Raw genomic sequence first — 26,190 nt, 5'->3', positions numbered from 1 at the left:
GCCCTAAAACTGGAATTCCAATGTCAACAGGTAGGCCCATTTCAACTGGTTTTGCCAAACTGCCTTCCAGAAAGTTTGTAATAATTTATAATCCTCCTAGAAATGCATTTTCCCCAAACCCAGTTTTGTTAATCTTGGCCAATTTGACAGGGAAACTTGGAAGTTTCCTGGCCTATAATCTGTATTTCTTGAATTATTAATAAAACTAGATATTATTTTATATGTTTATTAGCCACTTGTATAGCTTTTGTGGATTGTCTCCTCATGGGCTTGGAACATATTGCAATTGGAGCATCTGTCCTTTTTAAACATGTTTTCAAAACTATGTAAGATACACATATTTTTAAAAGTAGATACCAAGACTCCGAAGAAGCTGAAAAATCACGGTGTGCACAGGAAGCATAAATGTACTTAAAGGGCCGGTAACCTAGCAAAAGTCCTCCAACGTGAGAACCTTCTAGGGGCTGCAGGCCATTTTGTCCTGGTACCAGTACTGGCTTCAGAGTAAATAGATTTCAGACTTATAACACAGTAGGATACCAGAAAAGGAGATTTTATTCCTGACCTAAATGAATTCCTGACATAAATGGTCATTATGTGCCCTGAAATGAAATAATATATTAGTTTATAATTGAAGTGAAACTGCAGGTGCTATTCTTATCCTAAATTATTTAATACCTTTTCCAAACACTGAACTACTGGCTTGGCAATATTGTCCGACAATGGGTGCCCCTGAATATGTTTATTAAGAGGAGGAGGAGTAGGGAAGGGGGCCAGAAGGAGGAGCAGAAACAGAAGGAGAAAGGGGGAGAGAGAGGAGAAGGGGGAGGGAGGGGGAGGAGGAGGAAGAGAGGGAGTAAGATGAGGGGGAGCAGGAGGGGAAGGAAGAAAGGGGAAAGAGAAGAAGGGAAGTTGTCCATTTGCCTAAGGTTTTCACCCTACTAAATTTTATCCACTGTTCCATCCATTCTGATATTCTCATTCTCACTCCACGAGCTTGCCCAGAGTAAACCACTTCCTGGGCTCTCTCTGGGAAGAGGTCTCAGAGTATATGTCAGCCCTTTTCATTTGATTTTCCTGTCCCCTTTATCTACCAACCTGGTGAGGCTGAGGGGGTCCCGTAGGTAAACCACTGATTTTACCGCCCCACTGCCCTTCTGAATTCCGTGTGGCCCTCTGAATTCTTCCTGCCTGCCAGAAGTCTATTTCTTTGTCATCTTAGTCAGACCAGCTTTTATTTCGGTAAAAGGGTGAGAGGGCATGGGAGCAGAAGCAAGCCCCACTGCCCTGTACTCTCCTATCTTGCTGACATCCATCACTCTTTCTGGAAGCTGCCACCAGCCCAGAGCCCTCTGGAGGGAGAGAATGAGACTCACAGAATGCGGGAGCAGGCGATTATCCTCAGAGACCACTTAGTTCAGCGTCATTTTACAGATGAAAAATAATGAAAGAAGAATCCTCTCATCTTATGTTAATTATCTTATTGGCAATACAGGAAAGAGGCAAAAGCTACCTTTGTTCCTTGCTTCTTTGAAAAGCTAGATCCAAGAAGTACAGAAAGCAGTTATTTTATGGGGCTCACTGAACTGAGAACTAAAAACAATGATTTGGCGTGTGTGGGAAGAACAGGCCATTCTAACTCACAGTCCTGCTATCAGAATCTGAAACAGGTAGGTATTTCACACACTCATGTTCATATTTTAAGATAAAAAGGCAAGGCCTCCCCTGTTCCCAATCTCCCTACCAAAAAAAGGCAGCATGTTTTTTTCAAGTTAATCGAAACTTCAGATTTGCAACTTATACTTACAACCCCAACATGCAACACAGAAGAAAGAATGTAAGGCACTTTTCTCCTCAAACCAAACTTTTAGCTCCAAATCCTACGCTTGGTTACTCACATGCCCCATAAGATCTCTAAGGCTCGTCCTGGCTCTAGGACTCCAGGCTTCAAGTTAAAAGCCATGTCACCCCACACTAGTCCCCAGCTCTGCAGGCCGTGCACGGCGACTCTCCTGCTACTGAGAAAAATGCTGGCACCTCAACAGTGACTAAAACACAGTTTCTTCTTGCTCTTGCTCTCTTCCTCTCCTTTCTCCGTTCTTCTCCACTTCAACGTTTCCCCCTCTTTAAAACCTCCGATCTAAATCAGGGGACTTAAAACAAGAGAGTCTGGCCCTGGGGGGTTAAGCTATACTTGTACATTCAGTGTTGGGATGAAAGGCAGGCGCCAAAATAAAGACAAGCAACAAGGGAATCTTGCTTTCCTTTTCTTCTCTGGAGGGTGTCTGCATTCACACTTGTAAAGGAAGCATTTCCTTGGGAGTGAATGTGAAGTCATATCACTTTAAAAATGCTCCCCACAAAGTTCATTGCCATGTTCATTACAAAGTAAAATAAGGCTCTTCATCCGCCACAGGCAGCAATTGCTTTCCACTGAATGCCCATTCAAATGCACGGACAATCCCACAATCCCAACTTATTGTCAAAATGTACATTGAAATGCCCTGAAATGTATCGGCTTTTCTAGAACTTTCCATAGAACTCTAAAAATGTGTTCTTGGTTGGTATTGTGTATGGCAAATCAAAATGTGCTGTTTTTATAAATAATATTACTTTAATCCTGCTACTCACCAAAACACATCAAGCTAAAACACTTCACCCTCTTCCCAATATAAATGGAGGTAAGAATTGGGATAAATCCCCAAAGAGAGATTTTTTTGCTTCTCTCTCACTTAACCCATTATAGTCCAGTCCTTTTTACCATTTACCACCTAAAAACTTACAGCATGAAATGTAATGTCCTGTTAATGCATGAACAGATAGACAGATCTGAACCAAGGAGCTGGGACTGCTCCAAAGGACGGAAACGACAGGGCAGGTGCAGGGTAGGGTGAGTCTGAATTTGAGGGCCTGAATTGGAAGACCTGTGAAGCTGTCTGAGGGACTCCCAGGTGCATGTTGTTGTTACTAAGCAACCCACTAGTCCTCCTGGGCGAAAGCAAAAATTCCTATTCAGCCTGTTGCTGCTCGCTAAGGAATTTTTCCTGGACAAGTTTGCCAAACCAATCGCTACCCTATTTCAGCTTAGACCTAGTATTTGTAATTGAGCAGGAATCCTTGAATACCTTTTGAAGAAGAGAGTGTCTGCACCCCAATGTGAATGCCAGGGATCATGAGTGAGGACTCTAATTAATTTAGGATAAGGCTTTGCTTATACTAAGAACTTAAAAGTAAACAATTTCCAAGCTTAAACTTAGTTGACTTAGATAGGGTGACATCATCTGCTGACACCATCTTAACTCTTGGCTTAGGTACCAAAGATGGGTCTCCGATACTGTAAATGCTAAGAGAACACGGCAAAGTTCACTGACTAAAGTAACACCTAAAATAAGATTTCCATTTATCTCTCTGCATAGAAACTGTGTGTGTCAATTCCCACCAAGTAATATGGGAGGAAATAAAAATCAGGGAAGTGGAACCGAAATACAGACCAAGGAAGGAAAGAAGGGAGGAGGGGAAGGAGGAAAAAATGTTGGTTCAGACTAGGGAGGAAGTAAGAGAGGGAAAATACTATTTAATCAAATTGTTCATTTTTTAACCAGAAATGCATGCCTACTTAAATCAAAGTTACAAAGAAGAACCGAAGCACTTGCTTGAGTTATCTAAGACCTTTTAAAGACTAGATTTAGTCATCTAACATCAAAATAGTAGTCTTGTTTAAATTATCTATAGATTTCAAACAAATACTTCTTGGGGTTATTGGGTGGTGGGGGGGTTTAAATGTTTCTATGTATGTTTGACTTACCTGGCTACTTGTCTATGTTCTCCCTTTGACTTTGCAGTCTAATACGTATTGCTAGCTACAGCTCTTCATCAACTGCTTCAGCACTTACTTTTAATCCTCCTTAAATCAGATGGCACTAAGCCCATTGGGTGGCCTGGTCTCTACAGCCAGTTTAAAACAGGACCTAATTACAGGCCAACAGAAGGTCTAGTACCATCTGATGAGGGTAATGCTTAAAGCTACCATTAGCCCTAGAAATGAAACTGCAACCATCAACCCATTAAATCATTTCACCAGACACTAACATCAGATCGGAACTCGTTATCGTTGACTTCATGCTACAAAATAGAATCTAAATTCAGTGAAACACCTGTGCCCAGAAAAATGCACACTAGTTTTAGGTTCTAATGTGAAACCATAGGTCAAGGTTAGCCTTCTAACTCTATCTCAGATCCCCAGTGAGTGGGATCCAGCCTAAGATCTGAGCTTGACCCTTAGCTACAGGCCTGGCAGAGGCCCCACGGGGGTAACATCGCTTGAAATGAAGTCTTTACCAGATCTGGAAATATATGACCTCTCAAAATGACTGCATTCTTCCAGAAGGGGCAGTTTAGCAAAACAATGAAAGTAAACTACATTGGGAGAAGGCCTAAGAATTCTTTTTTTTTTAAAGAGTGGCACCTGTGCTAACATCTGTTGCCAATCTTTTTTTTTTTTCCTCTTATTCCTCTTCTCCCCAAAGACCCCAGTACATAGTTCCATATTCTAGTTTTAAGTGCCTCTGGTTGTGCTACATGGGATGCCACCTCAACACCACCTGACTAGTGGTGCCATGTCCGCACCCAGGATCCGAACCATGAAACCCTGGGCTGCTGAAGCGGAGCGTGCGAAATTAACCACTCGGCCACGGGGCCGGCCCCAGGCCTAAGGATTCTTAAGCCCAGGTTAAAATTATGTCAGAAGCTGCTCATCTGGAAGAATGTTTCAGTGGATGTGTCTCAGTTGATATTTTTGTAATCAGATGATTTTAGGCAGCAACGATTTAAAGGCTTCCTATGAAGATTCTTATTAAGTAAGCACATATGTAATTATCTTAAACTTTTTTTAATCATTCCAATTTTCATGTTGTTGGCTAGCATCATCTTATTTTTCAAGTAGGTTAACTCTGCCTGTATGCTAGTTCCCTTCACTGAAGATGCAAAACTAACCAAAGCACACTGTTTGCAGTGTCTCACTTCCACACACAATGGACGAGCCTGTGTTTTCTGATGGACACAAGTTTGCAGAAACTGAACGAGGACAAGAGGAAGGCAGGAAAGACGAGCCTTATTTTGCTGGAGGCTCCTGTTAAAGCGTTGAGATACTGGCTGAAGAGCGGTAAGTTAAAGCAAGAGTTTCAGGGAGGCGACAGTGTCAGTGCAAACACCATCTGTACTTGGTCCCTCTTCTTCAGTTCTAATTCCCAGGGGTCTTCTAGGATGCGTGCATTTTTAATCCCTAAATGAAGCGCACACAGGTTTGAATCCATTGTAGGGAAGAGAACACTGGACCCTAACCACTAAACTGGTGATACTCAGGAAAAAGACAAGACTGGCAGTATTAGCTGATTCTTTATTTACACTCACCTGTTGACTGCCACGACCATCTATAAGCATCATTTTGCCTGGTTTTGAGTGTATCTAAATGTCTGGACTATTTAGTAGTGAATTGATTATGTTAGATTACTTAAAAGGGCCATTATCTCTCTACCCCTCTGGTTCACCCACACTTGGCTCCCTTCTGATTCTAGAATATGCTAAGCACTCTCCTACCTCAGGGCCTTTGCACTCACTCTTCCATCTGCCTGTAACATTCTTACCCCAGGTATCTTCAGTGTTCCATCCCTCACTTCCTTCAGGTCTCTGCTTAAAGGTTATTTTATCAGAGAGCCCATCCCTGACCACCTTATATAAAACGGCTGCCTATTATTCCCAATCCCTTTAAGTGCTTTGCTTTCCTTCAAAGCACTTAACACCGTCTAACCTGTTAGTATTCACCTCTCGATGGTTTACTCTCTGTTTCCTGGCACCACAATACAAGCACCATGACGCAGGGACTTGGTTCTGCGTGCTAGTGAGTCTCAATGCCCCATAGAGACTGGCATTCAAGACATATGTGCTGAATAAATGAGTATTTTTAGTGGTTTGAGGTAGATATGATTAATGTTAATATTTGTGATCTTAAAAGATATTTTATATAGCCAAATAGAAACAAACATATGCATTTATAAAACTAAAGATTAGAAAGTTTAGTTAAAATGTTTCATCCCATTACTTGAAAGGTTATCCACATAAGATACCTATAACTTTGGGCATTTTCTGTTTCCTTTCTAGAATAATGGCCCGCCTCCTTAAGATAAAACACACAAAATGACTAAAAGTAATTTCTTAGGCAAAAGTGGGGTGGCTAGGGAGAAGGGAGATAGATACACTATGACTTGACAAATATACTATTGTATTTTCTTGGTAACTTTTAGGCACTTACCAGGTATTGCCTTAATTAAAATTGTGTCTGTTCAAGTCTTACCTTCCACTAGAGTGAAGCCCTGTGAGGACATGGCCCATCTTATACATCTTTTTATTTTCTTATAATGCCTATCTGTTTTGCAAATAGTAGGTAATCAGAAAACATGTTTATGTAATGAAAAACACCTGGGGGCATCAAATAAAATTATATATATAAAGTCATATATATAACATATATTCATAGAGGATATATTTTATATATAATATTTTATATACATATATTTATATAAATGAATATATAACATATCTATATATACCATATGTTATATACTTATATATATTATATTCTCTCTGAATATATTTTATATATTTTGGCAGTAAAATAAGAATTTCTAAAACTATCATTGCCTTGCAAGAATACACATGCTTGTTGACAAGATCATAAATCTTCATAAAATTTAAGAAAGGAGGAGCAGAGAGTTTTTAAATGTGTACAAAGACAAACTGTCCTAAAAAACTTTGTTTTAATTAGTGATAGCATCAACACTGCAGAACACAATCTGAAAAGTCCACAACCCTAAAAGACTACGCTACTTCAGTCCAGACTTGCTAATTGGAATTATCTTCGTAGGCAATCCAAAAGATTACTTACACTTTGATGTGTATGGAAAAATAACTGTGTGTATTCTTTTAGGTTACTTCCAGAAAACACAGACAAGCCTCCTAGGTGGATTTACCATAAAGCTGATAAAGCTCAAGGTTCAGGAGCCCTCTTTTGCTCTGGCAGGGAGCCCCAGCGACATGTTCTTTTTCTTAGAGCCCACACCCCCACCCCACCTAATATACACAATTGCATAAGCTTTAGGCCCATAAAAGCTGGACCCATATCTGCCAGTTCTCCATTCGAATATTAACATTGAGAAAACTAGGCTAAAATTTCCAAAAATGATCCAAAAATCATTTATTAATTTCAAACATTTCTCAATAGTCCAAGCAGAAGGAGGAAAGAGGGGTTCAATGCTCTTTCAGGGGGTATTGTTAGTATTTTTCCCAAGATACAAAATTAAGTCTTGGAAATGATGACTAGATAAAAGCTACTTTCTTTAAGTGTAAGTATAGATATTCCCAGATAGTTATTACCCATAAAAATTAGGTAATGCACCGTAGTGAAACCAGACTGCTGGTGCTCAGAACTTATTTTCAATACTAAATAGTCTGTATCGGTGCTAAGTATGAGAGGCTAAAATAAAAACCGATCGGTTTTCATTCCGAATTCGAGTCATGTTGGATCACAAAACTACGCAGTGCAACCAAATGTGAATTGTGTGATTTAATTAAGAATTACGTCGTCTTATCCGATGTTCACTAGATTTGCAACCATTTTTGACACGAAGATAAAAACAAACCAAAAAACCCTGCTGTCATCCGGGCTTTTGACTATTGAAGTCTTCAAACTCGAGTAGTGATTTCTTCAACGCTACAGAGGGAACTTGAGGTGGGAGTCGGGGTACAGTCATAGAATCATAGAACATTCTATCCCTACCCTACTCCTACCCTCTTCCGGTGTTTGTAACGCTAGTGCTCCCCGCCCCCGTGTAGCACGCAATTTCTCCTTGGTGGGTAACGGGGTACTATCTGGGAGATTTTTTTACGTAAGTATGACAGCACGTGTTGTTAGATGCGCCTATCCTACCAGCAGCTTGCCTTGAGCATGGTCCTTCCCGTCCAGCCCTGGACAGGTCCGCAGGGCATTCCCGCCGCCCCCTCAGGGTCCCTCAATTTGGGACTGGTTCCAGCCACTTCTCCAGGAGAGGTGCCTGCGGCCCTTGTCCCAGCCGAGACACCCTCAGGAAGGTCCCCTGGGGTGGGCACACCACCAGGGTAATGTTATCGGAGAAAGCAAAAAGGGGCCCCTGCGCACTCCAAGAGGACGCTGCCAGTTCCCAGCCCGGGGCGCACCCGAGAGGAGGGGGAAGGGAGTGTCGCACCGAATCCCCAGAAAGGCCGCGGGACCCACCTCCGGCTCCCTCGCGCTCCCGCCCTCGGCCCCACCTCCCTCAGCCAGCACAAAGCCGTCCCGAGGGCGGGGGCCAGGCCTGCCGGGAGGCCGCCTGGACGCGACCGGACCGGGCCTGGCGCCCTGCGACTCTGGCCGCGCAGGCCGCCGATCCCTGCGAGGCCAGTGCGGGTCCCGGACGGGAAGGACGCGCTTCCCCGCTCGCCTTCCCAGGCGCGGGAAGCCGGGCCCCGCCGCCCCGGGCCCCAGCCGTTCCAGCCTAGAGCCCCCGGGAAGGCCCGGCGCGACCCACGCAGCCCCCAGCCACGCCCGAGGTGGCGGCCTCCGGCGCGGAGCGCCTGGGCGGGCCGGGCCGCGGAGGGAAGGGCCGCGGGCTCGCAGGGCGTGCAGCCGCCGTCCGGCCTGGGCGAATCGACAAGTCGCAGGCGCCCCTTGCGCCCTACGGCGGCGCAAACTCGGGCCTCAAATCAATTCCCCTCATTTCCGAAAGGCCCTGTCCTCCCGCACCTGCGTAAGGTGGCCAAACAATGCAGGGGTGGACCGGAGCCCGGGAGGCAGGGGCAGCGGCGAGGGACGCCGCGGGGCTACCCCCCCGATGCCGGCCGCCCCGGCGCCTCGCCTCCCCTCGGGGGCGCACACGCGGGCGCGCACACACGCACTCCCTCCTGCCCCAGTGCGGGAAGATGGCCGTTTCTGCTTCGATATAAAGGCTCTTTGTTGCGCTCACACAAAAGCCGCCAAGACCCGCTTTTCCAGCAGGCCCTTTGGACAAATCGAAGGACCTCAGCTGAATTTCCAAATGGCCCTAGAAGCCTGAAGCGGTGGGAGCAACTAAAAGAGAGGGGGAAATAACAGGTTCCCGTTTCATCTACCAAAACCTCTGCCAACATCCAAGCATTCGTTCTGGGAAACGGGAGCTGAGATCTTCGGTAAGGCAGGCAGGAAGGAGCAAAACCTACTTGGACTATCAAGGCCCAAAGGGGGTATTAAACATCCACATTCTTGTAGGGTTTCTTCCCTTAATCAGGATAGAAACATAATCTGCAAAAGTCTGGATACACCAAAAAGAAAAAGAAAAAAGAAGGAAAAAAATACCAACAATAGCAACTTAAAAAAAAAAAAAACATAACAAACCAGTTGCCATCAGCCCAAAGTGGTAGTAGCAGCAGCCGGCGCGTGTGATCCACTTACTTGTCCGACTCTTGTGACATGTTTGATCCAATGAACTCGCTCCCCTTTTCCTGGAGCCTCAGCCTCTGGTGAAACTGGACTTTCAAGTCTGTGCAGGTGAAGGTGTGTGAGAGCGCCCGAGATGGCAGAACAAGAGCTACAGGTAATTCTGCTTTTCCGTCCCCCCTCACCACTCTCGCTCGCTCGCCTGCTCGCGCCCTCACCTAGCCGGAAAGGTGGGATAAGGGGGGGCCCCTCACATGGGGCCCGAGCTCGGAGGCGGCCGGGCGGCGCGGAGTCCTCCTGGATGGTGGCAGTGGGCAGCCACAGAGCAGAAAGTGGCGGACTTGGGCGGCCACAGGTAACTTTCTCGCAAGGAGCTGAATTCTTTCACTAAAGGGTACAAGCCCGAGGGACGAGCTGCGCGGTGATTGGCTGCGGAGCTTCCTCAGGTGAGCTGCCATTGGCAGAGGCGCGCTCAGGTAAGGCCCTTCTCCAAGTGCAGGTAACTCATTCCGAAGTTTACCTGAGTGGAGCGGCGGCACGCCTGCAGCTCTGCGGCAGCCCGTGGGAGCTGAGGGTCAGTGCTTCGAGTAGACTTCACGCTGTTTTCCTTCTTCACGGAGGCCGGCCCGGGGTCGGGGCTGGGGGTGGGGTGCCTGGAGGGAAAGAAGGAACCAGGAAAAAAGGCAACACCTGCAACCACTAGGGATTGTGGGTCGAACGGAAGGACTAAGGAGAGCTGAACTCAGGTATCGCAAGCCAGCCGGAATCGAATGCGCAGCACAACCACGAGGCTTTTAATATCCACGTTAAGGGGACTGTATGACAGTGTCAGAAGAGCACAGAACTGAAGTTTACTTTCTGCTGGGGCGGGCGGGGTGGGGGGGACAGAAAGATCGACGGGTTCGTTGCGTAATTGCATTTTTAACATTCTTATCCACAATAAACACGTTTCGTGTCCCGATGTGTAAAAGATACTAGGTAGATTGCAGATTTTCAAACAGGTGAGCATCCTTTCATGAGCTGGGCAGATGGGGAGTGGTGTGGTTTTGATGGGGTGAGGAGATTCGGTTGACTAGATACTAAGACGGCCCAGGCGCACCTCTTCTGTCTCAATTCTACAGCCTGAGATTCCAGAACTGCAAACAACCACTGAATCTGTTCCATAAACCTGTTGTCATTTGACGTTTCCAGGCAGGCATCAACATTTACGTTGTAATTCAATAGAAGCAGCGACTACAAAAGTGTATTATCCTTCCAGTTTAATATGGTTGCTACAGAAACAATTCAGGTTGAAACTGACTTCTTTGTGGTTCTGTTTCTTCTAGTTGGAAACAACACGAATTAGCAAAGGTGTGTTTATAACCACTGCTCCCAAAGAGTATTTGTGGAAGTTCTGACAGGGATCTAGCCCATACATATGAATTGTGGAAATGAAGGAGGGCATGAAAAGCTTACCGTATTTTATTTCAAGTTAATACTACATTGCCAGAGTTGATACAACTTCTGTTTTAATCTTTCAGATACTTCCTGAAAATTACATTATGAAAGAAGGTTTGGTTGTTCTATGTTTTCACTCTCAACAAATGAATTTCAAAATTTTATTGTTACTTTTTAAAGACAGTAGAAACACATACACTTTTTTTTTTTTTTTTTGCTGAGGAAGATTTGCCCTAAGCTAACATCTGTTGCCACTATTCCTCTTTTTTCGCTTGAGGAAGATTAGCCCTGAGCACTGAGCCTGTTAATCTGTGCCAATCTTTCTCTATTTTGTATGTGGGATGCCACCACAGCATGGCTGACAAGTGGTATAGGTCCATGCCAGAGATTGGAACCCATGAAACTGGCCATGGAAACGGAGCACGTGGAACCTAACCCCTACACCACCGGGCCAGCCCACGCACACTTACTTCTTAAAGATAATATAATATTTTAAGATGATACAGTACCCACCTCTCCTCTACCTTCTTAACCTCCTTTCCAGAGGCAACCACATTCCACTTCTAACTGTCTCTTCTGCCATTTACTTCCCATATTCTAAATAATTTATACTGCTGTACATCCCACCCAGTTTCCCCTTCTGCCATTCAACCAACATAGCTCTTTCACAGTTTAGGGATAGCACGTAGTCAATGACTGTGCAAATATCAGTCACAACAGAGCAGACTAGTGCACTATGGTTGTTTTCTTTCTTACAAAACCTTTTGTCTGTTTACTTTGGTACGCACCCATCCTGATACTTTTTCTACAACATATCTATAAAATGACTAGCAAATTTATTTTCCAAATTATCAAACAATCAATTCCATTCCCCCTCCCCCCAGGAAACATCCCTCCAAAAGTCCACTGTCCTCCTGTTCCAATGGAGATGAGAATTCTAAGTTGAAAATTTTCATTCATAAGTTTATAAAAATTGCTCTTTTATCTTCTAGTGTCCAGTGTTGCTGTTGAGAATTCCAGTGCCATCCTGATTCCCATTCCTTTGTGACCTGGAATTTTGCTTTCTGGAAACTTGTGGAATAAGCTCTTGATCTCTAATATTCTGAAATCTCATAATTATGTGCTGGGCACTCAATGGACCCTTTCAGTTTGAAGGCTTATGTCTGGTTCAGGAAATTTTCTTGAAATATTTCTTTAGTAATCTTTTCTCCTTTGGGGAAGACCATCCTGGCAGAGTAGTTAAGAGCATAAAAACTCTGGGAAGAGATTGCCCGAGTTCAAATACTGACTCTACCACGTGACTTTGGTTAAGTCACTTACTCTCCCTATGCTCCAGTTTCCTCATCTGTAAAATGAGGCAGTAATAATAGTTACCTCACTGATATCTATGAGCCACTTAGAACACTGCCAAACACATAATAAGTCCTCAATTTTTGTCCACCCATTTCTTTTTGAAACTCTTCTCAATTGGATCTTGGATCTTCTGAATTAATCTTAGAATTATTTTTCTTTCCTGTTGGACCTCTCTTCATCTTTTGTTCTACTTTAGGGAATATTTAGTTACTTTACTTTGGACTGAAGTTTTTATCTCAGCTATCCTAAGAGCTCGTTTCATGTTATCTGTTATTTTTTAAATAGAATTCCAAGATTATGTCATGGTTCCAGTAATTTCTTCTGTCTTTTGAGGGTGTTTGCTATATGGTTTTATTCTGCTTCCTGCCTTCTTTCGGCTTCCTTTTTTCGCATGTATCTGTGTTAGTCCCATCATGTTGGGGGCTTTTGCCAAATGTCTGCAAACCTTTGACTCCATTCATACATAAGAGTCTAAGAGCGAGGTCGTGGAACCCCACCAGAAACTGGAAACTCTACGTACAGGGGTGGGAGAGAGGGCACTTACTCACCGATGGGCTTGCTGTATGGTGATCAGGTGAAATCTGGTCTTTCCATAGGAAGATCCCCTAAATGTAGAAACTAGAGGTCTTTTCTTTTGGGCTCTTCAGTTCCTCAAAAGAAATATCTGCAATCTCTTGCCTGAGGGGACGTTCACCTGGCTGCCTATATTCTGGAAGCAGTTGAGGGGAAGGGGTGTGGGTGAGTCACTGCTGAGTATGCAGTCTTTCAGGTTCTTTTCTTTCTTGTAGGTGCATTACTCCTGCCCTTCTTTATGCATGGTGTACAAGCCTTTCTCCTGTTTCTCATGTTGGAGGTAATCGCCTGGGTGCAAGGAGTGGGACAGGGACCTGAGGATCTAACATCTCCAAATACCCACATTCACTCGGCCCCCTGCCTCTCATCTCTCCTTCACTTCTGGGATCCTGGGGCCTCTCACCAGCATCTCCCTCTGATGATCTCTGGCATCTCCAAGACCCAGGCCTCTGGGGTTTTGTAGGGTAATTGAGCTGCTTCTGTACTGACCTCTGGGATGACATTAGAATATAGCTTCCACTGTCCTGTTAAACCAGTTTCCACTCCTCCATCCACCCCTTCTTCCAGAATTGTATTGAAATATGTCTTTGGCAGATGACCCCTCCTCCGTGCTCTATGTCCCTGTGGATTTATCCTTTCATGTTCCCTTACTGTCCTTTTCAGCAGACAATGAAGATAAACAAGTGTGAGTCAATCTGTCATCTTTAATCTGAAGCCATTTCCAAAATTATCTGAAAGCTTTTACCAAACTCTCCCAAATTTGTTTGTGCAAACAAAACTAGAATTTATGGTCAAACCTTTCCTTTTATTGGTCTGTGATAGTCAAGATTCCTTTCTTCTTCTCCAACATTTAATAACTCAGTTTTAACTAGATAGCTTAGTATCCCCTAATTGCTAACTACTACTATATAGACAGATTAGATTAGTGAAGGAGAAGGTTCTCATGGACCATTTTAAATTGTCAACCGTGAAATTACCTCCATTACCCAATTGCTTTGATTCTTTTGGCAGAAGAGTTGTAAATGAATATGAACGTTTCTGCCACACCCATCAAGAGAATGTACTACTCTCTCTCCAGACATCTTTATCCATAATCACTTAAAACAGCAGTGATTCCCAAACTGTGGTCCCCGGATGGACCATCGGCACTGGATCACCTGGGAACTCGTTAGAAATGCAGATTCACCAACTCAACCCGGACCTACTGAAGTAGAAACGCAAGGAGGTTGGCCGCAGTGTTTTTCTAACAAGCCCTCCAGGTGGTTCTGATGCATGTTAGCGTTTGAAACACACCAGTACAGTATCCTGACAGGAAGAAGTAGCACACCTTTAGTCACTGAAGGCCATCATCCTAAATTATGCTGGACGGGGAGTTTTCCAACAACTTTCAATAGCCATGGGGTAAGAAGTAGATTTTACCTGTCTGGATTATTCCATTCCCAACCTAGTGATTGTTTATGTAACAGTTGACCATTGTCCTTGATTGGAGGAATTGGTGCATCCTAAAAAATCAGCCTGGGGGGTTGGCCCCGTGGCCGAGTGGTTAAGTTTGCACTCTCCGCTGCAGGCGGCCCAGTGTTTCGTTGGTTCGAATTCTGGGCGCGGACATGGCACTGCTCATCAAACCACGCTGAGGCGGCGTCCCACATGCCACAACTAGAAGGACCCACAACAAAGAATATACAACTATGTACCAGGGGGCTTTGGGGAGAAAAAGGAAAAAAAAAAAAATCAGCCTGGAATCTGACTTAGGAGTTTCAGCACAGTTTAGTTTGATGGTCATTTTAGGTGATGGCATTTGTTGTGACAGCAACAAAGTAAATTTTCATGTAAAAAGCTAGTTATAAAAGAGTACTGTTTTTAGACTAAATTATTTCTTTTATGAGACTGAAATTTTAGTTAAATTCCTAGGGAAGAAAAATAGTATTGCTTATTTCTATTATCATTTTAGTATCATTTTATCAGCTAGTAGTATCTTTAGAAAGTTTAGTATTTGATGCTAAATTGTTGTTTTATTATGGCAAGTCTTTTATAGTGAGAGTTGGCGAGAAGGATGCCATTTCTGTGGCATCTGGGCGGAAATAGCAAGTTTTAAAGGGCTGCAGATCTAGTCACATGAGTCTGCCTGCTGCTTGCTCACCCACTAGATGTGATCATACCCAAGGCCACTACAGCAGGTCTGCCATCGAATCTACTGGGGAGCCAATGACAGGTGGTATCTCCTGCGTTGTTTGACACTACAAAAACACAAAGTTGTTTGATTGGCTATTAGCCCCAAGAAGAAACTTCGGAAATAATGAAATGTATCTGGATGCCTGAATTGAAACCAACATAGAGATTTATAACTTAACCAACTGAGCATTAAATGGCAGTTCCCTTGCACTTTGGGGCCCCTTCTATTTTTCGTGATTGCGTGAATGTGCATGTTTGCGTTGACACTTACAGATTCCATGGAAGGCTCTTAAATTAACAGTGTGAAATTCAGCCAGCAACCAGCTGAGGTTTGCATCTTTCCTTCAGGATAGTGAACGTTTTTGTTGCTTGGGTTTGCCGTTGGTAACTCTTCAGTAGAAAGCATGGTCCTGTTAAAATACGGTGCACTGAATACACGTCTTTAGCTCTCCTTCCTCCTGATGTCCCACTGATAGAAGAATAAGAGAGGAGATGACAGGGTTAAAGATGACAACAAAATTTGGAAAGTGGAAAGTGACTAAAGGAGTAGGAACTGATTTAGCCAGGCTGAGAAAGATGAACCTGAGCATCTGTAGACTCTGAGGACCAAGCCTGTTGAGCCTGTAGAACCCCACAAAGGCATACAAATCAAGTTTCTAGTTGTCATTGAAGGTGGGAATGAGGGGTAGGGCTGAAACCAGAGGGATTGATTCAAAATCTTGATTCCAAACGATTAGACCCATAGGTCCCTGCTCTACCCAGCTTAATCAAAAGTCCATCTGTATTAGTTTGCCTGGGCTGCCATAACAAAGTACCTGTGTTTAACAAAGGTTTAAACAACAAAAATTTATTTTCTCACAGTTCTGGAGGCTGGAAGTCCAAGATCAAGGTTTTGGCAGAGTTGGTTTCTTTCTGAAGTCTCTCTCCTTGGCTTGCAGGTGGCCGTCTTCTTGCTGTGTCCTCACATGGTCTTTTCACTGTGAGCATGCACATCTGTGTCCTAATATCCTCTTCTTATAAGGATACCAGTCATATTGGGTTAGGGCAATCAATATGACCTCATTTTACCTTAATACCCTCTGTAAAAGTCCTATCTCCAAATCTAGTCACATTCTGAAGTACTGGAGGTTAGGACTTAACATATGAATTTAGGGGGGACACAGTTCAGCCCATAAGACCATCCCTCTTCCATGCTGGCAGGAGACGGACATGTATTCTAGTCAAATTGAATCAGGAAGACTTCAGGCTTCAGTACATCAAGGGAGCCATCAGGAGAGAGGCATTGGACCTATGGCAAGGAGAGTAAGTGAAAGACCACATGCTAATCTGTGAGATACCATCTCTCCTACCTTCCTCCACCCAGCTGAATGAGCCAGGAGCCAAGTGTATACCAGCACTATACCTGCCTCTCCCCCAAGGTAAAAGATCAGGGAATCTTTCTTTAAATAAATTATAAGGTCCTAGAGAAAAGATTTATAGATACTGACATGTGGGTATTCCACAATCAGAAAGAGAGGGGCCGGCCCCGTGGCCAAGTGGTTAAGTTAGCACGCTCTGCTGCATTGGCCCAGAGTTTCACTGTTTCGGCTCCTGGGCGCGGACATGGCACTGCTCATCAGCCCATGCTGAGGTGGCATCCCACATGCCACAACTAGAAGAACCCACAACTAAAATATACAACTAGGTACTGGGGGGATTTGGGGAGAAAAAGCAGGAAAAAAAAGATTGGCAACAATTGTTAGCTCAGGTGCCAATCTTTAAAAAATAAAAAAAAATTTTTTTTTAATTAAAACAAAGAGAGAGAGGGAGAATAGAGGAAGAGAGGGAGGGAGAGAGAGAAGAAAGAAAGAAAGGAAGGGAGGGAAGGAAGAAGGAAGGAAGGGAGGGAGGGAAAGAAAGAAAGAAAAAGAAAGAGAGGAAAGGAATGAAGAAAGAAAACCTACTCTCTACCAGATCTCCTTTCAATAAAATCCATCAGTCAACAAGTCCCACTCTCACACAGAGGGCTTCTAATAAGGTTTTTATGCCACATTCTTAAATACAAACATGATGTCAGGGATCACTGGGCATTTGAGAAAAGCCTCCAAAATGAAGTACAAAGACCAGAACAAAAGTGTGACTAAAAGAATGATTTTGAGGCAAACAGATAGTACAGGGATGGGATAAGGACTGTGTGATTTAATATATGAGAAGAGACTGCATCCATGAAAGAAGAACAGCATACTATTTAAAAGCAATAAAACAACCATCAGGAAATCAAGAGCCTGTGGACATTAAAGGATAAAAGCTGAAATAGAGGCTTTCGTGGCATATTTGAAGCTAGAATCTAGGAAACCTCCCAGAAAGTAGAACAAAAAGAGCAAAATAGACAGTAAAAGAGAAAAGATAATAAAATTGCAGAATCACTCAATAAAGTCTAATCAGTGACTAGCAGGTGTTTCAGAAAGAGAGAAGGGAGAAAATGGTGGGGAGAGAATTACTAGAAAAAAGATAAAATATGATTTTTAAGAATTCGAGTGTCATGAGTCTTCTGATTGATATGACCCATCCAGTGCTCAGCACAGTGGATTCGAAATAATGGAAATGGAAGCATTTATCATTAAATTTCTGGGCTGACTTGTCTGAAGAGTAAAAGTAAAATGAAATGAGCAAATAGAAACTGTGCAGACACACACGCACAAGAAGGGGAATGTATTAGCTTTCTCAACAACACTGTCAGCTTGAAGATTAGAAAGAGCGCCTTTAAATACTGAATTCTATGCCTAGAAAAGTTATTGATGAAGAATAAAAGTGGAATAAAATTCACTTTCAGAAATGCAGGGTCTCTAAAATTGCCTCTCATGTGCCCATTCTCAGAAAGATATTGGATGATGGGCTCCATTAAGACATGGGAGAACAAGAGAGAAGCAAAAAAGAGATAGTCTTAGGCTCCAAACGGGAGCCAACAGAAGAGAAAGTTGGAGGAAAGTCAGAATGATGGCTTTGTAGTAGGCTTAGACAGCAGCTAAATTCTCTCTTTCAACAGAGGTCTCTGGGTGGGGGTGGGAAGTGGACTCCAACTATTACATTTAATATTGTGGAAAATTATATTGAGAAATTCTTTGAGGGTGTAGAAAGTATTAGTAACAGGTATGGAGAAAATTAAGCAAGTATTTTGACATTCAGTAGCTCAAGGGGAAAAAATATTGTACAAGAATGGAAATATAATCATATTAATCTTAGTACATACTTGGTTCAATAGTAAATATTCATATGATCATCATGATGGAATTACTGCATGATAATTTACTAAAATTGGTGATAAAACTCAATTGGGAAAGTGAAAGGAGGAAGATACTTCTGCTGTGTTGGTGAGGAGGAAGTGGAAGCTTCTGAAAGAGTTAAAGGATTTAGTTTTTCTCACTAAAAAAGATCACATGAAGTTAAAAAAATGGTCTGGGGGCCAGCCCTGTGGTGTAGTGGTTAAGTTCAGCACGCTCCACTTCAGCAGCTGGGTTCTCTGGTTCAGATCTGGGGTATGGACATACACCACTTGTCAGCCATGTTGTGGTGGTGACCCACATACAAAATAGAGAAATATTGGCACAGGTCTTAGCTCAGGGCTAATCTTCCCCAAGCAAAAAGAAAAGAGGAGGAAGATTGGCAACAGATGTTAGCTCAGTGCAAATATTCCTCAGAAAACAAAAAAAAAGATCTGAAAGTTAGCAGCCACTTGCTTTGTCCTGATGTTGGTTGGTGGCATCTCTAAAATTCTCTGGCCTTTTTCTTGTGGACACAAGATGATCCCTTCAACTTTAGCCATTACATTTATGCTTAAGGCAGTGAGAAGGGGAGAGGGGTGGTGCTAGCCTCAGCTATGTCATTTATCAGGAAAGCTATGCCAGCATTGACATTAGAAGCCTCCTCCATGCCTTCATCTCATGGGCCAGAACTGAGCCACACAGCCACCCTTCCCTGCAAGGGTGGCTGTAAAAGTGGATATCTGGCTCTTCCAAACCCTGAGGTGGAGGCAAACAAGAAAGAAACAATTGGAAATGTGTTCTGGATTAACCAATCATCATATTATTTAGGAATATGGAAGTAAATGCTAGAATTCTTCAAAAGAAGGCTCAAATAGTGAAAAAGTATTGCCTCTTAAAAGTAGGAGTGGAAAGTGGGGAGGAATGAGGCATGGATTGCTATTTTTCAGTAATATTAATCAGGGGCCCACCCAGTGGTGCAGTGGTTTAAGTTTTCACGATCTACTTCAGCAGCCCGGGATTCGCCAGTTCAGATCCCAGGTGTGGACCTACAAACCGCTCATCAAGCCATACTGTGGCAGGTGTCCCACATATAAAGTAGAGGACAATGGGCAACGGATGTTAGCTCAGGGCAAATCTTCCTCAGCAAAAAGAAGAGGAATGGTGGCAGATGTTAATTCAGAACTAATCTTCCTCAAGAAAGAAAAAAAAGGAAAGATGAGTTTAAAAAAAAAAGACAAAAAATATATTAATATTATTTCTCAGTAAAATTATTTGAGTTTTAAAACTAGATATATAGTTTTATACACATGTATGGCTTATACACATTTATATACATATATACAATTTTGATCAAAATGAAATTAATTTAGAAAATTAAAGCACAGATTACAAACATATGCTGTTCTCTCTCGCCCAGCATCTTTGCATTTACTAGTCTATATCTCCTTAAAACTCTTGTTCTCTTTTCTCCCTCATCTGACTAGCTCCTGACCTGCCCTCAGATCAGTGCTCAATCATCTCATCCTCAGGGAGGCCTCTTCGGCTCTCCCAGGATAGCGTTAGGTATATTGGGAAGATACCTTTATTATTTACTAATGTAGCAATGTGCTCCTCTTCTTGAACACACTTATCACAGTTGTCATTTCACATTTACTTGTGTGCTGTTTTGATCATTGACCATCCCCCTCTGCTAGACTCTAAGCTCCACGAGGGCAGAGATGATGCCTGTTATTGGCTCATTGTATTCCCTGGTGCTTAACACCAAACCTAGCATTTAGTAAATATTTGATGAATGAATAAATGACAAATACTCTGAATCATGAGCATCTTTCCCATTCTATAACTATTCCATGGTTGAGGAACTTCAGTTGAGAAAGACATCAAATTGAGTACCTTTATCAGCAATGTTGAGTAAATAAGTGAATTCCATAAGCATTTATAGAGCACTTTCTATATTCCAGGAGCTGAACTGGGTTCCTCATTTAGGTTTCAGTAGTACTCTATGAGATAGGTAATCATAACTGTCAAGAATGCTTTCAGCAGCAAACCAAAGAGCAGCCAGCTAAGAGGGGCCCTACCTAAGACTGGTTGATTTCTCCTGCATGATATGAAGTCCAGGGACTGGAACAGGGGGTGGCAATTGCTGGCATTAGATTGGCAGCTCCATAGCTCAGAGTTCTGGTCAGTGTCTTTGTGCTTGTCTGCCTATCACGGTAAAAAACTATCACGTCCTTACACAACCAAGTTAAAAAGCAGGAGGAAGGTAGTCAGGGCATTCACCTAAAGGATGGAAATCTTTCCCAGAAGCCCCCATCAGACTTCCTCTTATATCTTATTGGCTAGAACTGGGTCACATGACCAGTATAGATCACAGGCTAGATCTACCATCCATGAGATTAAGGAATCTCCGCTCAATATTTGAGCAAATCAGGCTTATCTTAACAAGAGAGTAGTGGAAGACTGGCATTTGGTTAAAAAAAATCCAGAATGATACCACAGTATTGAATGCTTCATAATACAGATGATAAATTTGACCTTCATTTTGGATAATATAAGTAACAGAGCTGGGATTCAAATCTTGATGTGTCTTATTTCAAAGTCTGTACCATGCCACCTCCTAGCCTTGAATGTGAAGAAGTTCTTCCTGTATCAAGACGTGTTAGATTTAGTCAGGAATGGCTTCACAGAAGAAAAATCCTTCAGGCAAGATCTTGAAGGAAATTATGCAAATGGCACAATAATGAGAGGGTGGTTGTGGAGTATTATGTTAATACCACCCTCTTCATTGTCACTCTTGTATAAAAATGCTTTCCGTGTATCCCATTGATCATCAGAGCCTTTCTGCGTATTTGGGGGATTATTATGACTTTGATGGCCTAAATGAACTATAAATAAACTGAGAAGAGATGACATTTACCCAAGGGAATATGTCACAATGAGAACCCAAAGACCGTACCTGGGGCCACAGCAGAACAGAATGTTCTTTCTGAGATTTTTAATGAGGCATGCACATTGTTGATGCCTCAATATACTCTTGAAAAAATGTCTCAACCTGGAAAAACATATTCACATAACCTCGTATCATGAGATCGCCCCTTCTAATTTGACAGTCTTTAAATTGCCTGAATCTGTTCCTACTGGACTTCTGCATAAGGAGACCTGAGTTGGGTGTGGCCTGATGTGGGCCCTGCAGGGCTGCAGACTGGTAGGAACTGTCTTTGTCCAAGGCTTGAGATCCCCTCAAATCACAAGTATGAGCAGAGCCATAAACCATGAATGAAAATTGGGAGGTGGATCAAAAATGCCAGAAAGGGTATTTGGAGAGCCTTAAAGCTTAAGTGGGCCAAAAGGAGATATTAGAACTGGGCCATGGACCTAAGATAGCAAGCCAAGAGATATGCATGCGTAGAAGCTAGTTGGGAGCACTGAGATTCAGACACCAAAAAATCCAGGGCAGGGCTGGCCTGGCGGCCCAGCAGTTAAGTTCACACATTCCGCTTTGGCAGTCCAGGGTTCACCGGTTCGGATTCCGGGTGCGGACATGGCACCACTAGGCAAGCTACGCTGTAGTAGGCGTCCCACGTATAAAGTAGAGGAAGATGGGCATGGATGCTAGCTCAGGGCCCGTCTTCCTCAGCAAAAAGAGGAGGATTGGCAGCAGTTAGCTCAGGGCTAATCTTCCTCAAAATAAATAAATAAATAAATAATTTGAAAAATCTAAGGCAATCATCTGTGACATTCACTGATGGAGACGGTTTGCTTTTATTATCTACCCTGGTCCTGGAACAGCCCTTTCCGTCCCCTGCATCATGTGATCTCATTTCTTCCTGGGTGGTCCTGGCAGGGAGCCCTGACCTTTTCCAGAGTACTCTGGAGATAGTAGACAGGTCTCTGTGGCACATACTGGTCCATGCCCTTCTCAGTATACTAGGTCTTGGTCACAACGAGAGCAAAGTATATTTTTCACTGTACTGTTTCCATCTCCAGTTGCAGAGCTTCAGGCAGAGATGTGCATGAGGTGGGGAGGAGGAGGCTAGGTCTACGAGGTCCAGCCCAGCAGGGAGGGGACTGTCAGGGGCTCGGGCATTGGAGTCAGAAGCCATATGAAGGAGGACTTCTGAGACCATGAGTGGTCCCCAAGTAGTAGTTTTCCAGGTTGGAAGAGGGCAAATTTGCCAGGAAGAGAGCCCTAAAGTATTGCCCAATTCAGATTTCCTCCCTGATTCTTAGGACCAGTTGGCATAAGTCATCAGCGAGTTTCTTGAAAAGCTCTAAGTGGCCTGTAGCTCCTTCTGGCTCATGGGATGTGGATGTTGGATGTTAGAGATATACTAGGGCCTTGCTATGAAAAGTATAGCCACAGACCAGTAATATTGGAATAACCTGGGAGCTTATTTTTTGTTATTAATGCTGTGGAGTCAATTCCAACTCTGAGTGGCCCTGTGTACAGCAGATCGGAACCCTGTCTGGTCTTTTTGTGGCATCCTCTCATCCTCTGGCACTATATCAGACAGTGCTCCACTGTTTCGGAAGTGGGTGGCCAGGTGCTTCTTCCTACTCTGTCTAGTCTGTCAGCACCACTGAAACCTGTCCACCATGGGTCACTCTGCTGGTAAATTCAGCATCACAGCAACAGGCAGTAGCCACAATGTGACAATGACAACCAACAGACTGGTGGTGTGGATCCTTGACTGGGAAACGAACGTGGGCCGCAGCGGTGAGAGCACCAAATCTTAACCACTAGACCACCAGGGCTGGCCGGGAGCTTGTTAGAAATACAGAATCTCAGGCTTCCTGAACTTAATCTACATATTAACAAGATTTATTTGCATGTTAGGGTTTGAGAAGCACTTGTCCAGGGCTTGAAGATCCAGCCATGAGTGGAAGCCATATCTCCCGGGGGTTCAGGGCAAAGAAGAGTGCTGTAGGTAAACGGTAACCAGTGGACCAGGTCTGTTGTGGCAGAGATTCTTCTTCACAATTCACTCAGGATTATCGTTGGATGAAACTAATATGATGAGCAGTTCATGGGAAACTAGAATGAGCTATCAGATGGTCACCACCTAAAGCCATTGATCAATCTTGGCATCACTAAAAAGAGAACAACCAGACACTGTGGACCTTCTGAGGGACTGGGTGACCAAGGCTTTGTCACCACCTATGAGATGTTATGGCCTAAAATATGAAGCTGACTCCAACCAAGCCTCTGGAAATAAGGAAGATCGGGAAACAAGTTGAATGACACTCCAAGGAGCCAGACAGACAAATATAGAATGTTGACAAGCCTATGGGAAACAGACTGAATTACTGCAACAAGTCAATGATATAAAAATAAAATTGTGATGTGGGAGAGGAGAGGACTCTACATTAAAATAGATTTAAAAGGCAAACAACGAAATGTAGTTTGTAGACCTGGTTTGGATCTTGATTTAGACAACTAACTGTTAAAAGACATTTTTGAGCAATTGGGGAAGTTTTATTATGGACTGGGATTAGGAGGTGCCAAAGAGTTATTCTTGATTTTGTTGGATATGATAATGGCATGGTGGTTATAAATGAAAATTGCCACATTTTAAAAATGGAACATGCAAATATGTAGAGGTGCAATGACATGATATGTGAAATTTCCTTTAAAATAATTCAACAAAAGGGAGAAAAAAGAATAGATAAAACAAATGTGGCAAAATCTTTTATAATTATTGCATTTAGGTGAATGGGGATATGAGGAGTCATTGTACTGTTCTCTCCACTTGCTGCATTTCCTTTTTTTATAAGCAAACTCTTTTAAAAAAACAACAAAGTTCAGAACTCAATTTGTTATTTGTCTAGGCATTAGGCTACAAGGAGGGGAGTGGACAGATGGAGGTGGCTATGGAGGGCTTTAGACAAGGCTTTAAGAACCAGCATGTGTAGGCCAGCCCCGTGGCCAAGTGGTTAAGTTCTCGCGTTCTTCTTCAGCAGCCCAGGGTTTCGCCAGTTCGGATCCTGGGCACGGACCTAGCACCACTCATCAAGCCATGCTGAGGCGGCATCCCACATGCCACAACTAGAAAGACCCACAACTAAAATATACAACTATGTACTGGGGGGCTTTGGGGAGAAGGAAAAATTAAAAAAAATTTAAAAATAAAGAAAGAACCAGCATGTGGAACCAGCTGGGATCTCCATCCTGGGTCCTGCATTGGCCCATGGGTGGGTGAGAGCTTGTAGAGTGTTGTGTGTGTGTGTATGTTGGGCGACACTCAATTTGAAAATATGGTATTTAAGCAAAATAGTAAATTCTTCCTTGGGAGCTGGTGAGGACTAAGCTGAGGATGAAGTTCCTAAGGAGCAGGTTTGCAGCAGGGAATTCTTTTCCCAAAATGTCAGATGATGCCCAAAACAAGAAAGCAAAGGGAGCAGAACCTGGATGAGAAACAGGTGCCCCAAAGCCGGGTAAGTCCTGAAAACAAACAAGCCCCAGGAATTATCAGCTTCAGGTTCATGGTCAGACCCTGGAGTCAGAGAGAATGAGCACATGAGACTTGGGTATAATGAGCCCAGCCCATGGAGACTCATGTATTGCTCATCCCAGCTCTATGGACCAAGAATGAAAGCCTATCAACTTACTTTTCTCGGTCTTAGCTCCTGACACTGACCTTCATCCACTCTATGCACCATGCAAACTGCTCTGCACTTTGTATCTTAGATATTCACTGCATTTTCCAGCTGGTATTTAAAGCAGTTTAACTTAAATTTAACTTAAATACCTTAAGACTGGTGTAGGAATGAAGAGAGAGGACGAAGGAAGAAGAAAGGTGATTGCTCTTTATCTAAGGATTTTAAAGAAATAGGCTTCTTAGGCTTCCAGCAGAATCATAATTGTCCCATGGAAATTGTCTTGGAATCCCAGATTTAATCTTGCTTTTTTCTCGTTTTGTCAGTTGCTGCCACATATTTTCTGTAGCAATAGAAAAAGTGTGCTCAAAGTCAGAGCTGCCTGTAATTTTATGACACTAAGGCATTAATTACTAGGTAATCTTCTGCTTTAATAGTCCCTTTGACATTTCAACAGAAGCAACTCAAAAAGAAACAGTTTTAGGAGCACTGTTTGTATTTTTGAATATGTAAGCATTTTTAAAATGAAACAATGGTTATTAGTTGTCTATTGCTGTGTAACAAACTACCTGAAAATTTAGCAGCATAAAATTTATTACTTCTCATAGTTTTTGAGAGTCAGAAATTCAGGAGCAGCTCTGCTGGGTGGTTCTGGCTCAGTCTCTCACGAGGTTGTGATCAAGCCATCAGCCGAGTCTGCAGTCATCCGAAGGCTAGATGATCTTTTTCTAAGTTCACGTGATCACTCCGTAGACTGTTGGATGGAGGGCTCAATTATTCGCCCTGTGAATCTCTCCACAGGAATGTCTGAATATCCTCAAGAAATGACAGCTGGCCTCCCCTAGAACAAGTGACAGGCAGAGAAAGAGAGAGAGAGAGGGAGCACAAAACAAAAGCCTCAGCATCTTTTATAACCTAATTTTGGAAGGGACATACCGTCCCTTCTGCTGGACTCTGCTGGTCACACAAACCACTCTTGGTGCAATGTGGGAGGGAACTACACCAGGGTGTGAATATCAGGAAGTGAGATCATTGGGGCCATCTTGGAGGCTACCACCCACATATGGGTTGTTTTCAAAGCTTAAAAAATACCAAAAACAAAAAAACTTTAAAAACTAGAGGACAAAACAGACCCACACATCTTCATTTCTGACACAGCTGTGTGCAGTCTGGTAAGGACAGGATGGTCTTTTTAATAAATGACTCTGGACCAATAGGATATTTAAATTAAGAAAAGAAGTAAAGAAGGAAGGAGGGAAGGAAGGAAGGAGTTTACTCCTGCCTTACACAAATCAAATTAATTTCAGGTGGATTGTAATTTCACATGTTAAAAGT

General features: G+C 43.2%; 1 protein-coding gene and 1 long non-coding RNA gene across 9 annotated transcripts in view; one reads left to right on the top strand and one right to left on the bottom strand.

Moving 5' to 3' along the window:
• The window catches only part of GRHL2 (grainyhead like transcription factor 2), a 156,774-nt gene extending 146,447 nt beyond the window's left edge, over window positions 1-10,327 (bottom strand). Inside the window, exon 1 of one of the 5 annotated variants that reach the window (XM_014728223.3) lies at window positions 9,497-10,327. In XM_014728223.3, coding sequence (XP_014583709.1) covers window positions 9,497-9,516 — 20 coding nt within the window. In that variant the 5' untranslated portion in view covers window positions 9,517-10,327. Of the gene's footprint in view, window positions 1-1,376; window positions 1,519-9,439 lie in introns of those variants that run through there. The other 4 variants (XM_005613235.4, XM_014728224.3, XM_070222456.1 and 1 more) reach the window with 4 other exon arrangements.
• Window positions 9,587-26,190, top strand: part of LOC111774993 (uncharacterized) — a 103,331-nt gene continuing 86,727 nt past the window's right edge. For 2 of the 4 annotated variants that reach the window (XR_011421664.1, XR_011421665.1), the window contains exon 1: window positions 9,587-9,836. This is a non-coding gene — a long non-coding RNA (uncharacterized lncRNA). The remainder of the gene's footprint in view (window positions 9,837-26,190) is intronic. The other 2 variants (XR_011421667.1, XR_011421666.1) reach the window with 2 other exon arrangements.

This window comes from Equus caballus, chromosome 9 (assembly GCF_041296265.1).
Source record: "Equus caballus isolate H_3958 breed thoroughbred chromosome 9, TB-T2T, whole genome shotgun sequence".
Lineage (NCBI taxonomy): Eukaryota > Metazoa > Chordata > Mammalia > Perissodactyla > Equidae > Equus > Equus caballus.
This window is presented reverse-complemented; position numbering and strand designations above follow the sequence as displayed.